The 14,131-nt window shown below is 47.2% G+C and overlaps 1 protein-coding gene across 2 annotated transcripts in view; it reads left to right on the forward strand.

The window, feature by feature from the left end:
• The window catches only part of NUSAP1 (nucleolar and spindle associated protein 1), a 240,467-nt gene that overhangs the window by 205,479 nt on the left and 20,857 nt on the right, over positions 1 to 14,131 (forward strand). For both annotated transcript variants that reach the window (XM_086937197.1, XM_086937195.1), the window contains one exon: positions 13,065 to 13,178. In XM_086937197.1, coding sequence (XP_086793323.1) covers positions 13,065 to 13,178 — 114 coding nt within the window. The remainder of the gene's footprint in view (positions 1 to 13,064; positions 13,179 to 14,131) is intronic.

The following is a 14,131-nucleotide window of genomic DNA, read 5'->3' on the forward strand; positions in this document are numbered from 1 at the left end:
GTAAAGGAACAACAAGAACTGCAATCAGTACTTACGCCCCACCCACAGCGCCACCCACTCCCTGCTAACCCCTATCGCGGACCCAAAACAGAAACAAGGTAAGAAAAGCGCAGAAAATTAGAAAAAATAAGGCCCATAGAAACGAAAGGAGAAAACCTAAAAATACCCCCCCCCCCCCCCCCCCCCCCACCCTACATCAATGCGGAGGCTACGGCCTACCCCCCCCCCCCCCCCCCCCCCCCCCGGCAGTGTGTCTGTCGCCCATTAAAGAACCCGAAATATAGATCAAGAAAGGAAAGGAAGAGAAAGAAGGTGAAAAGAAAAAGGAAGTTCACACTTGAAATATAGGGAGGAAGAAAGAGTAAACCCTTCTACCACTCCCTAAAAGAAAAGGAAGGCGGGGAGGAGCCCACCCAGAATCGAGTCACCCGGACCCCCCAGTCCACGTAACCCTACGCCGTGTGGAGCAATCAAAGCAGCAAAAGTACAGTCAATAAAGAGGGGGGGGGGGGGAAGAACAGGAGTATTCACGGCCAAGTTACCGGGCAACACATGAGCGACCACCCCTTCAGTGAAGCATACGACAGATCGTGCCCGCCCCCACCATACGCTAGGATTTGTCACAGTCAACAACAAAATATCCGGTGAGGGCCAAGCACAGAGACTCCCGTGACCCCCGTCCATTAAATACCCCCCACCCTTCACAGCACGAAGAAAACAGGATCGTCATAGACTATAAAAATAAGGAGAGTAAATCACACAGCGCAATGGCGCGCGCCGAGGAGGCGTCCCAACCCGGGTCCCCACTCCGCCCTCAGTCACAATACACCAGAGAGGACCTCCCTAACCCTGGCCGGATCTCAATCGTCCCCCTGAGCATGGCATCGGAGGTAGTCCCGCCCCCGCATGGACAAAGGGGTAAGATGGCCGCCATCGAGAAAACAAAGTTCCCAAAGCACAAAATGGACCTCTCCCATCCCACACATCGATGGCATACCAGAAACAAACCGTCCCAATGTCAGCCTGTAGTAGCAAAAAATAACTCAGTGAGGGTGCACCGTGCGTGTCAATTACAATCAACGTAGACAGTTGCCGTGCCAGCCGAGCCTTGCACACACACAGCAACACAGTATCCGAGTGCGGGGACCGTGGCAGGATGGGAAACAATGTAGCCTCCACAGGCGAGGCTAACGACGGTCCGCTGGAGTAAGCACAATGTGGAAGCTGCTCCATTGTACAATTCAGCGGAATCAATGTAGCGTCGTCCATGCAGGGGGGGGGGGGGGGGGGGCGCTCGGTGCAACAAGAAGAACCGACATTCAGAACACTCTCCAATCCAGTAGCGACTCCATCCAATTTTGCCCCAAGCGCTTGGGAACATTTGCGCCAGTCCGCCCTCAAGTCGGAGATCGCGGCAAAAACAGAGGCATTGGTGAAAACAGGCTGGCGTTCTACCGTCTCCACAGTCCTGGGGTCATCGAGACAATCCACTTTTCCCTGGAGACTGCGTGGGGCAGGCCAGTCAGGAGCCAAGATGCCGTCCGCCAGTTCTGTAGAGGGAGCAGCCTCCATGATAAGCATCCCGAGGAGTTCACCGGTCCCCCCGGCCAGCACACACGGACAGCGCAAATGCGGTCCCAGCGGAACGCGGGTCAGCCACCGACAGGTAACGACACACAGGAGCCCCCCTCGTGCGGGCTCCAAGAGGGAGACGCGCAGGGCAATCCAAGGCGGCCAGGTCCGTCCGGACAGGAAAGGAGAAGCGCGACTCACCCCGGCGCCGCACCGAGGAGGGACGCCAATTCAGACCCACAATCGGTCGAGGCTCACCGTTCAGTAGAGGGGGGTCAAAGCAGACGCCAGCACAACCGCCAGGCCGGCGGGAGAGGGATATCAAAGCTGCTCCACCGTCGATTCCAGGGTGTCCGCCGTCCCCGGCAGAACAAAGCAACACTGGGTCCGGTCTCAGGGCTCGGTAATGGCGATCGCAGCAGCACCGCGATTTCGTCAGCTAGCGGGCAGGTAGGGACACCGGGGAAACATCCCCGGGATCAGCGCGTTTCTCTCGTCCTCCTGCGACCGCTCCGTGGCAGGATTAAGGTCAGGATAGTGGCGCAGGAATCACAGGCTTGGGGAGCCGGGCGACTACACGTCCGTCTCCGCCGCCATCTTGGCTCCTCCCCCCCCGCACACCTTCTTGAGCCATTAATGACCCTGGGGATCCCATCTCCCAATGCTGGCTCATATGCTATGTCCCAGGGTGCCCACCCTCGGGACATAGCGGTTTCCAGTTCTTGCAGGGAGACCTGTGTATGCTCTTGCTAGGTGGGAGCATTTTAAATCTCACTCCAAGCCAGAGCAAACACGAAGTCCGCTTCCAGCGACAGGAGCCTGAAATATGCTCCCGCCACGTGTGAGCAAGCATAGGTTGAAAGGGTGAAAAGATAGCTACCGCCCACAAGGAGCGGCATTTTTAGTTGCTCTATCTGGGAGGGGACAATTCCAGCTCCCGCTGATTGCGGGGAGCTGGTTGTAGCCTTAAGGGCCAGTAGAGTTCCCCATGTATGTATATGTGTGTGTATATATGTATGTATATGTGTGTGTATATATGTATGTATGTGTGTGTATATATCTGTGTGTGTGTGTATATCTATCTGTGTGTGTGTGTATGGGGGTGTGTGTATATGTATGCGTGTTTGTGTAGATCTATATAAATGTGTGTGTGTATGTATGTATGTATGTATTGGTAATCTTTTATAGCGCGTGTCTGTCACCCCACGGGTATCCTGGCGCTTTGACTGAAAAGGATCCTGCTGCGCACCCTACTGATTTAGGAACTAGGAAGATACAGTCCTAGGAAAGAGATGTGTTTTAAATTTTTCTTGAAAGAGACAAGGTCATTCATACTTCTCAATCCTAGCGGAAGAGTGTTCCATAATCTGGCTGCCGTAAAGCTGAAAGATCGGCCCCCCAGCCGTGATCTAAGAACTTTAGGCACCACAGCAAGGTGGGCGGAAGCCGAACAAAGGGATCTGGACGGAATGTACCAATGGAACATGTGCTGAAGTGGTACTGGGCCTTGTCCGTGAAGGGCCCTGAATACAATACATAGAGATTTAAAATCGATCCGTTGAAGGATCGGTAACAAATGAAGGTCTCTTAATGCCTGGGATGAGGAGTCATGGCGGCGGCGAGCAAGCGCTAATTTGGCTGCAAGATTTTGCACCCGTTGTAGTTTTCCTATCAAGGTAGCTGGTGCACCAAGAAATAGAGCATTGCAGTAGTCCAGGTGGCTTACGCTGATGCTCCTCACCACCTCTGGCCTATTGTCCATGGGAAGCATCGGGAGGACCTTTCTCAACATACGAAGCAATCCCATGCAAGTACTCACTGTTTTATTGACAGCTGCATCCAGTTGGAGATTGGACCCAAACATCACTCCCAAGTTACGGACCGAGGTGGTAGACGCAGTCGTGCTTTGGAAGGAGGGTGGCCAGAAATCCGGCGGAAGAGGTCTAGGGACGCGGTCAGTGGTGCAGTGTAAGACTTCTGCCTTGGAGCTGTTAAACTGTAACGAATTCTGATTCAGCCAGTCCGCAGTTGCGAGCATACAGCGGTGGAAGATGTCAAGTGTCACTGCTTCCTTGCCCTCAAGTGAGAAGACAAGTTGAGTGTCGTCTGCGTAGTTCGTCACCGCTATGCCAAAAGATCTGATCAGCGCAACTAGGGGCCGCAGGTACAGGTTGAAGAGGATAGGGCTGATGACCGACCCTTGTGGAAGACCTTGCGCCACTCTTCTGATGTTAGATTTAAACGGTGGCAGTGCCACTACCTGGTGACGGTTTCCAAGGTAAGATGTCAGCCACTGTAGGGCAAGGCCAGTTACCCCTACTTCCTCTAATCTGTATATATATATACTATACTATATATATATTGTAATTGTAATTGCATTTATATAGCGCTTACTACCCCTGACGAGGCCTCGAAGCGCTTTTTCGTAGAGTAGCACGCTACTCCGGGACCCATAGAGGATTAGTGTTGAATTAGTATAGTGAAAATGCAAGTAAATTTTAAGAGCTTACTCAGTTATTTGGATTCGGATTCGGAAAGATATCAGAATTTTGACTCGCGTTACTCAGGCAATCCATAAATGATTAGTGCTGAATTAGTATGGTGAAATATGAAAGTAATTTGAGTGGTGGATATTAGTCCGTTATTTGGAGTGAGAAGGATAGCTGAGGGATAAAAGGGAAGAAAGTTTGCGTTCGTGTAGCGCCTGTTACCCCTGATGGGTGTTGAAGCGCTTTACTGGCGAGTAGGACGCTACTCTGGAACCCATAAAGGATTAGTGTTGAAAAAAATTATTATAGTGAAGTATATATGTTATTCAGTTATTTGGATAGAGAAGGGTAGGTCGCGGGATAGAGGAGGGAAAGAGGTTTGTACTTGTATAGCGCTTGCTACCCCTTGATAGGATTTTAAGGTGCTTCATTGGCGAGTAGCACGCTACTCTGGAACACATAAAGGATTAGTGGTGATATGTGGTAGTTCAAGAAACAGTCAAGAAGGTACCAAAAGCACTCTTACCGAAGGTCCTTAACTTTCTTCTTCCAGGTACTAACTACACTACACACGGCCCCTCTCATGCCAACTATCTAGTGATTTCACTCATGAATCCGGGTTCAGGGAGAAGCAATAGGAGTGCCTATTTGTAAAAGCAAATAAAAAACGGCTTCAAAATAACCACTGAAACTTATTGCTGAAAAAGGCCCTGTCTGTATTTGTCCATGAGCCACATAGATCTTCTGCATGCCTTCGTCCAGGGAATTCGGCACAGAACCAAGACTACGGCAGAGGCACTCTTGAGCGACTTAACTGTGGAGCACGGCCCTCCCTATATGGAGACACTTTTCTGTAGGAACATGTCGGAAACATTCATCTGGCTGGCAAACATGTACGCACGCTTCCTTCTCAGCTCGCCAATAACATCTCAGGGCTCCGGCGACAAACGTACTGTAAAACATATTCCACAGGACAACAGGTGTGTCTAAAAAAAAATTGAGGTCAATGAATGATTCGGCCTGCAAAATATACAAGCAAACCTTCTCCAAACGCGCCCCAGCTGCCTATTAATATTACAAATGTGGGTGCTGGTTCTGGGAGCCCCACCGCTTTTGATATTTGTGTTAAGTTGCCCGTTTCGAACACCAAACTTCCTTTTAACCCAGATTCTGTGCTGCAAAAAAGTGTGTATGCGTGCTTGTGTGCATGCATGTTTGTGTGTGTGTGTGTGTATATATATATATATATATATATATATATATATATATATATATAATATGTGTGTGTGTGTGTGAACACACAAATATATGTATGTATATTTAATCCAAATCCAGTCTCATGCATCCGAAATAGGCTCCAGCACCCTCGGGTTCACGGAGGAATTACTTTCTCCTCCGCAGTGCCCTAATGAGGCCAGTGTTGCCTTTGTTCTGGCTATTTCCACGGCTGCTGGTATTCTGAGGAAGGGTGAACCTGTAACTCCATTTCCTACAGACCACCTCTTGGGGATTCTCCACCAGGGCTCTGGTGGGTGGGAGTTGTTCCTTCCCTTTGAAGCGTCACTTCATAATTCTCTTATGGGGGCATAAGGATGCCCTGCCACAGGCGATCCGGGACTCTGTCTCTACTTCACCGTCATCGTCCTGCTCCGCACATCCCGGTCTGTCTTTCTTTCCACCCTTCTACTCAAGGCGCTCTACTGCGCAATGCCTTTCCGTGTTTGCCTGTGGTGGTGTTCCCTCCATCTCTGGAGGCCCGGTGGTTTGATTTGTGGGGGCGTAATGTCTTTGCTTCTTCAAGTGCTGCCTTGAGGGCTCTTAACACTTTGTGTGTGCTGACCAGAGCTATTTCTAGCCTGTGGGGTTCTGTCGAGTCCCTTCTTTCTTAGGTCTCATGAGGGGGCCCGTGCTGATCTGCGGGGCCATGTGTTGGATGGTAGAGAGTTGGGTGCGTTTATTCTTAGTGCGACTTTGGATGTTGCTGATGCTGTTGATCGTGCTATGGTCACTTCTTTGGCTCTCCGTCGCCATGCTTGACTATGCGATGCTGTTTTCCCAGAAAACATTAGAGAGCGTCTGGTCGACCTCACTTTTGACGGGGTCCTGTTGTTCAATACTCATGCAGACTCCGCCATTCAGCGTCTTCTTAACATTTCCTAATGTGACATGTGCAAATCGAAATCCATGGAAATTAAGAATCACTTTCTTTGTGAGGTTCACTGTGTCTCTTATCTACAATTTCATCCTCATTGTAAAAACATTTAGGTTATAAATACATATTAAGAAATCTAAAGTATCACATTTTGATAATGTCTGGTACCTTTCAGTACAACATTCCGCCATAAGCTCCTTCAATAATGTGCAAAATTACTCAAAAGTAAAACAGAATTATGTGCAATTCATGGTAATTTGCGAAACAGTTGTGTGCAAACAGGCTCTGTAAACACAGGAAGTGTGCAAAGATTCTGCATACCATAAATATCGAGAATAAAATCCTAAACTCCATCAAAATTGCCGTTAAAAATAGGTTTAAAAACAAATAAGAGCATGTGCCCCACAAGAGTCGATCCTGCACTCAACAGCATACTCTCCGTTCTGGAATTGGACCCCAGTGGGCCAAAATCTTAAGACCACATGGTTGGCACACATTGCCTCATCTCAAAATTGGGCCCCAGTGGGCTTATTTCACCACCTCACACACACACCTACAGAGCAAGTTGATTCAAAAACTCCCCACAATAAGGTGTAGAAGGAAGACAGAATACACTGAAAGCCCTTCATTAATTAGATTTCAAATAAAATTAAATTTTAAAATCATATGGTTACCCCTGTGACAAATAACTTGTCTAGTAAATACATTCACATTTTCTTAATACTCTGGCATGATTTTTTGTTTAAAACATGGTTTATTAGGAAATTGTGACACAGTACATCGCTAAGTAAAGTATTCCACTCAAACATGTCATAGTGGTGCAAGACACAGTATGGTAAACCATTATTGTACAACATTTGTCGCAGCTCAGCATGTGTTTATTTGGAAACATACCCCTTGTCCTGTTTTCTTATTATTTTGTCATGAAGAAGAGACATCCCCCACTTATCCATAGCTAGTTTACAGGCAGCTCTGTCAGGAGACATCCTGGTACAATCCACTGGCATGATTACAAAAAGAAAGTTCTACATGCCATTTAACTTGGAACATAGCCGAGGTACTTTTAACAAATCACAAAATCTTGTTCAACTCATAAATGTATGAACAAGTCCTCTTCAATATTCAACCCCATTGGAATTGTAGTGTTAGGCATGAGGATGTACCTGGGTTCAAGTGGTCCTAGGCTATGTTCTCTTTTCCCACACCATGTTCTACGGAGGACCATATCCAGGACAGAATAGCTAAGATTCTCTTCCCTGCCCCCATGAAGCTCTTTGAAATGGTGTGCTACAGTGTGCGCTTGATCCTTATTACTGACATTCCTAATGTGTTGCTGTATGCGCAGATGAACCTTAAGAATTGTGCAGCCAATATACATCTGTAGGATGCTGGCTCTGTATATACTATACCAAAGTGATGTATAGTGTGCACAGAGTCCAGTGGAACCCCAAAGGTAGGCAAAGGTAAAGTTAGATATAACCATACTCTCTATTTGTGGTAGTGTGGTAGAGCAGTAAGGTAGTATCAGAGGATAGTGTTAAGCATTTGTTGTACACACTCAGTTAGAAACTGAATTCACACACTCAAAGACTGAACTTCAGACCAATTGTTTTTGTATACAAATGATCTTTTAGTTGTTTATTTCTAAAACCAAGCAAGCCTGGCACAGGTAAGCAATAAATACTTTACAGTATTAAATGCTGATTGTAATAGAGTTCAATTGTAAATGTACTATGGTTGGACTTACAGTATTGTTTCAGAGAAATGCAATCATTTGTAAATACAGTACACAGACTTGTATGGGAATTTCAGTAAAATAGCAGGTGAGTTACTTTTGGATTACTTTTCTTACACAGTACTGCATGCCTGGCTGCAGCACTGGGACATTTCCTGTAAACAGGTGAGTAAAAGTGTTTTTGTTAAATCGTACAATTTTAAAGAATTTATTTAGGTTTCAAAACTCCACACTTTGAAACTTTTTCATGAAAAAGTGTCAATGTTATCCTATGGAGGAAAATATGGTTATCGTTTTTTAGGTAAGTAACCAGTCTTTGGAGTTAAGGTTCTGGAGTTAGAACAAGGGTTCCCCCAAGGTCAAGGATGCGCTCTTGTTACACCCTCGTCTGCACTAGGGCGGCCGGGTGCAGAGTGATATGTTCTCCAATGGTGGATAGAGGGCCTCCGGTCGGCCGCTGCTGGCAAGCAGGCCACTGGGTTGTGAGAGCAAAGCTCCTGGACTTTAACTCAGGACAAATGGGGAAACAAATTAGCACCAAAGATGCACCCTCAACGGCACTAGGGCGGCCGGGTGCAGTGTACTGTTTCGAGGTCGGATGCCCTGTTGTTTCCAATGGAGATCCTCCGGTTTTCAAAAGCACTGCAGGAAGGGAGACTTCTGGGTTCAACCACCACTTTGAGAGGTGAATTGGGAAGTTAGGGGTTGGTTAGGCACCGTCGGTTTGGGCACACAATGCCGTGGGTTGTCGTGCCTTTTTTGGATCTGATCTTCTTACCAGCTCTGACCCATCCATCTCAGCCAACTATCGCCCCATTTCTCTGCTGCCCTACTTGGGCAAGGTGCTTGAGCGCCATGTCACCTCGGTACTCCGCGCCCACGTAGAAGCAAATGGGGGCCTGGCATCTAGTCAGGCCGGCTTCCGCCCCAGGCACTCTACCGAATCTGTCGTGGTGTCGGTCCTGGACAACCTCAGGGAGGGCATGGATTACAACAAACATCAGGCTCTGGCGCTCCTCGACCTCTCCACCGCCTTTGATACGGTGGACCATACCATCTTGCTTTCACGTGTCAAGGTGGCGGGAATTGAGGGCTCAGTCCTGGTCTGGCTATCCTCCTTCCTGAGGGACCGCACCCAGGCGGTCCGGCTGGGGGACTTCACGACTACCCCACTACAAGTCACCTGCGGTGTTCACCAGGGTTCCTCTCTTTCTCCCTTACTGTTCAATCTTTACATCTTTCCTCTAATCTTTGCACTTCAGCAGCTGGAGGTCACCGTATATAATTATGCGGATGACCTCCAGCTCATCTTTAACCTCTCTTCTTCTCCCCTCTCTATCTCAAATTTCCAGTCCACTATGATTTTCATCAGGGACTGGATGAACCACAACCATCTCAAGCTGAACCCGGACAAAACCGAGTTGGTTCTTCCAGTCCCTGGAACTCTCTCTTCTGGCCCTCTTCTCTTGGTCCTTCCCCCACTCCTTCCTCCACAGTTAAAACCTTGGGTGTCAAAATGAACAACCAACTTACTTTACACTCACAAATCAGTTCTGTTGTTTCTTCCGGTTTCCTCACTCTCCGAACCATTCGCACTGTTTCCCGTTTTTTTTCTCCCCAGGCACTCAAACTGATCATGTCCGCGCTGGTGATTTCGCGGCTGGATTATGCCAATGCCCTGTACAACGGCATCCCTGCATACAGCCTGCGGAAGCTCCAGATGGTCCAGAACCAAGCGGCTCGATTGGTGTATGGTCTCCCACGTTTCTATCACTCTACACCCCTCCATAAGGAGCTTCATTGGCTTCCTATCAAGGAACGCTCCCTTTTTAAAACCGGCTGTATGGTTTTTCAGGCTCCCCAGGGTACTGCCCCCGCCTTCATTTCCTCTCTGATCAACGAATATGTTCCGGTCAGAGAGCTTAGTTCTTCTTCTAAATCCCTCCTGCAAATCCCACTTTTCAAACGTAAAAAGTGGGGAGGAGCCAATTTTTCAACTTTGGCTCCCACCTTTTGGAACTCCCTCCCCGACTACCTACGATTTGCTACATACTATTCCTCCTTTCGAGAAGATCTAAACTTTTTTGTTTAAACAGGCCTTTTCCTTGTAACTTGTCCCTACTTTCTCTGCGCCAGGCTTTCTCTGCCCTGAGTTGCTGGACCTATCTCTATAGCGCCAAGAAACCGTAGGGTGAACGCTGCGCTTTACAAATGTTTTAAATTCAAATTCAATTCAGCTCCTGGTCACGGTTAGGGGTACTGTTGGAAATGGCCCTTTTTGTAGGGTCATCCCCAAACTTTTTGCTTCTTCCTCCTTTATTTTTCCTGACCTGTGGTTCGTTGGCAATAGGACTCTGTGCACTTTACCACTTCTGTTCAGTGCTAAAGTGCACGTGCTCTCTGTATAAATTGTTATTGTGATTGGATGATTGGCATATTTGTTTTACCATTAGTTCCCTAGTAAAGTGCACCGAGTGTTCCAGGGCTGGTTCAGTGCTAAAGTGCACGTGCTCTCTGTATAAATTGTTATTGTTTGGTTATCCATGATTGGCATATTTGTTTTACCAGTAGGTCCCTAGTAAAGTGCACTGAGTGTTCCAGGGCTGGTGATGCAAATGCTACTAGAGGACCTGCAGCACTGATTGTGCCACCCACATGAGTAGCCCTAAAATGGTGTCTCAGGCCTGCCGCCGCGGTGCCTGTGTGCAGTTGCTAACGGCCATGCTAACCTGACCAGTGTCCACACTGGCCAGGCCTAACCCTTCCCTTTCTGTACACATTGGACACCCCTATGGAAGGCCCAAGGTACCCCCCCTGGGAAGGGTGCAAAGGTAGAGCATGTACTAGTGTGGGTGACATGCTCTGGTAGTGAATTACAGCCATTTTCGTTTTTTACTATAGAAAGGCCATCTTGCCCCTAGGCTATAATGGAGAATACTGTGTATAATGTTTACCTGCATATCTTCCCATAGGAGCAAGATAGAAAATTGAAGTCTGGCATCCCTGAACTCAGAATTTAATAACACGTCTTTTAGGAAGGAGGGTTTTTAAATCCTGTGTTTGGAAGCGGCATTTTTAGAAAGTGGCTGGTTTCTTGTCTGACCTTTGTGTGCCTTTGGCTGTTTGTGAATCGACTGTCTGGTTTGTAAGTGACAGGGCTGGGGGATTCCAGGAGACAGAATGAGTCCGCCCAGTGGTGAATGGAGAGATCTGCATTTAGATGGGAGGGAGGAGTTGCACCTGGGACCTGAATAGGACTGTGCCTGCCCCCCCACAGTGCTGGCTCCACCCCCTGTGGTGCGTCTGATGTCTCTGCCCTGCACTGTGAAAGGAGAGAAGGAATTATGTCAACAAAGTACTCCAGGGCTGTGCTTTCCCTCACATTGCTGGCTCCACCTCCTGTGGGCCGTCTGATGTTTCTGCACTGCACTGTGAAAGAAAAAAAGAAGTCATGTAAACAGAGTGCTCCAGAACTGGTTTGGACTGGGCAAAGGCCCCTCTGCCCTCAGAGGACAAAGGATTTTGGGGTAGAAGTATTAGCACCCTGATCCCAAGACTTTAGATCACTTTTGGACAACAAGAAGAAACCTTTGCTGAGGAGAGGAACCTGAGGAGAGACTATCCCTAAGCTGAAGTGCTGCTTGGGGGGATTGGCCTGCAGTGGTTGCCTGACTGCCAAAGAAAGGACTTTGTGTGCACTGAAAAGAGCTTGCCTCCTACTGAAGTCTCAGGGACAACAGACTTCAACCCCCAGCTCCCCAGAGTTCTTTGGAAGTGCCTGCTGCTGTTTTGGGCTTTCAGATGGACTGCGTGTCTCAAGGAGCTGGAAGTGTGACTCAAGAGAAAGAAGCGTGTCGCTGTCGCTGCTGCTGCCGCGCATCGTGAATATCGCTGCTGTAGTTGTCGCATTGCACCGCTTCCAGAAAAGCCTCTCACATTCACGGAGAAGTGTGTCGCCGTCGGAGCTGCTGTCTCATCACCGAACAAGGGTGTCGCCGCTGCATTTGTTGCATCGAACGGAAGCGTCTCGCAACATCTGAGAAGAGTGTTGCCGCCAAAGCCGCTGTCGTCGCATCACAGAACAAAGGGGTCGCTGCTGCAACTGACGCATCAAGTCAAGACTTCTCGCATCATCGGAGAAGCGTGTCGCATCAGGAAGAACTTGAACGTTTATTATTTCTTTGCACCGGATTTTGCCGCATTTCTATCTTTGCAACACTTTTGTTGCCCTGCGTGTCGCCTCTTAAGGTACATTTACTCAGTGTCGCATTTTAAGAACTAAAGAGAACTAAGCTAAAACTACCATTTTGAGACTAGTATTGTGGATTTTTGGTTTTTATGGTCTTGTGTTTAAATACTGTAAAGTATACTTATTTTGGATATAAAACCTGTGTGGCGTCCATCTGTAGTGTTGTCACTTGATTACTGTATGTGTTCACAAATGCTTTACACACTGCCTCTGAGATAAGCCTGTCTGCTTGTGCCAAGCTACCAAGGGGGTGAGCAGGGGTTATTATAGGCATGTACCTCCTTACCCTGACTAGAGGCAAGGGTCCCTATTTGTCACAAGTACCTACCTGTGCCAACTATAGACCTCCAAATCTAACAAATATCAATAGTTGTTTAAATGGGAAGGTTGGAGCTTTTCTAAATTTATTAGAGGCCACTCCTGTCCATACTGTACTTTTTTTTTTTTATGTACTTGCAATGCTCCCATTAATTTATCTGAGAATAATAACTTTTTCAATTTTAATATTCTTACACATTTACATTTTGCTTTTTTGTTTATATACATTTTATCAAAGCGTTAATGTTTTAGTTTCTAAGCAGTTGCAGACCCTCTGTGTAGGCTTTGCGGACCCGAGGGCTAGTATAAAATTTCTGCTCAGGGATCCTCCCCAGAAAGGCACCATTGGGAAGGAGAAACTTGCACCTTTCCCTTTTTGTGCCCCACTTGTCCAAAGAATTGCCTAGGTTAGTGCAAGCCCATCGAGCATAAACCTAAAACTTAAAAAAAAAATGTATACTGAACTACAATTTCAGTTCTGTATATTGCCATTCTGCAGCATTGTTTAACCCCCTCTTTTTTTATTTTATTTTTTATTTCTGTGTTTAGATTTTACACCATTCAAATTCATGGGTGAGAAAGCGGATACACCAAGTACGATTAAAAAGTCTTTTGACATTAAAGCAAGTCTTGCAAGACCACTCAGTTATGAACCACACAAAGGTCAGTGCACATTTGTTGTTTTCCTCTATTTGCACTACAATTTTATTTTACAATGTTTTGGTAATGAATAATTAATGTGTAAGCCTATTGAACCAGCTTTGCATTTTCTTCAATCAAACCTTCTACCCATGTGTGGTAAGGGCCCATCTTCCCCCAGAAGTAAACATGGACCGTAACCTAGAGGAAAAGCGGGGAGGGTGGCAGATCGGGCCAGATTGTAGAAGAGCCAGCAATAGACTGGGACAGCAACAGGCTGAAAATGGTGGCTGCTGCAAGGCACAGATATAATGATGCCATTGCTAAGACATCGACAAAAAAGGAAGGAAGGAGCCCTGAATGACCTGAGATGAGGTGCCCTACTGTGGTGGCTCAAATATCACTCAGAGGACTTGCAGCTAAGACACCAGCCCGCCTCCCTAAAGAAGGTAATCGCACTGCAGGAAAGGAAATTAATCAAGCAAGAATAGCTGCCCAGACATCTGGGAGAATCCGCGTGGCAGCGTTACTCTGGAATACTCTGTGGGGCAACTTTGTTCCCAGGTGTTGAGGCTAAGATAGGCAACCCCCTAAGTGTTTTTTTTTCTTTGTTCTTTTACTTTTAGTACTTGAGAGCCTTAGCAGAATAGCCTAACGGCCCAACCTGATTTGTGACCACAGCGCCAGAGTAAGAAGCCTGAGTAGAAAAGATTTGGGTTTCATGATGGTGGTGTCAAAAGTTAGGAAAGCAAAATGCTTGAGATCCGCAGCAACGAAAATTGATCCTTTCACCAAAGTTGGCCTCGAGACGGCCACTGATGTGGCCCCATCACAAATGACCCAGCAGAGAAGATGCTTCCATCACAAGTTCTTTTATGGAAGATATGTTACATAACTTATGAGAAGATATCTCCTCAGCACACATGAGGGAAGTACGGGACATTAGTTCTTAGACAGTCAACGACCAAAATATAGAC

This window comes from Lissotriton vulgaris, chromosome 9, assembly GCF_964263255.1.
Source record: "Lissotriton vulgaris chromosome 9, aLisVul1.2, whole genome shotgun sequence".
Taxonomy (NCBI): domain Eukaryota; kingdom Metazoa; phylum Chordata; class Amphibia; order Caudata; family Salamandridae; genus Lissotriton; species Lissotriton vulgaris.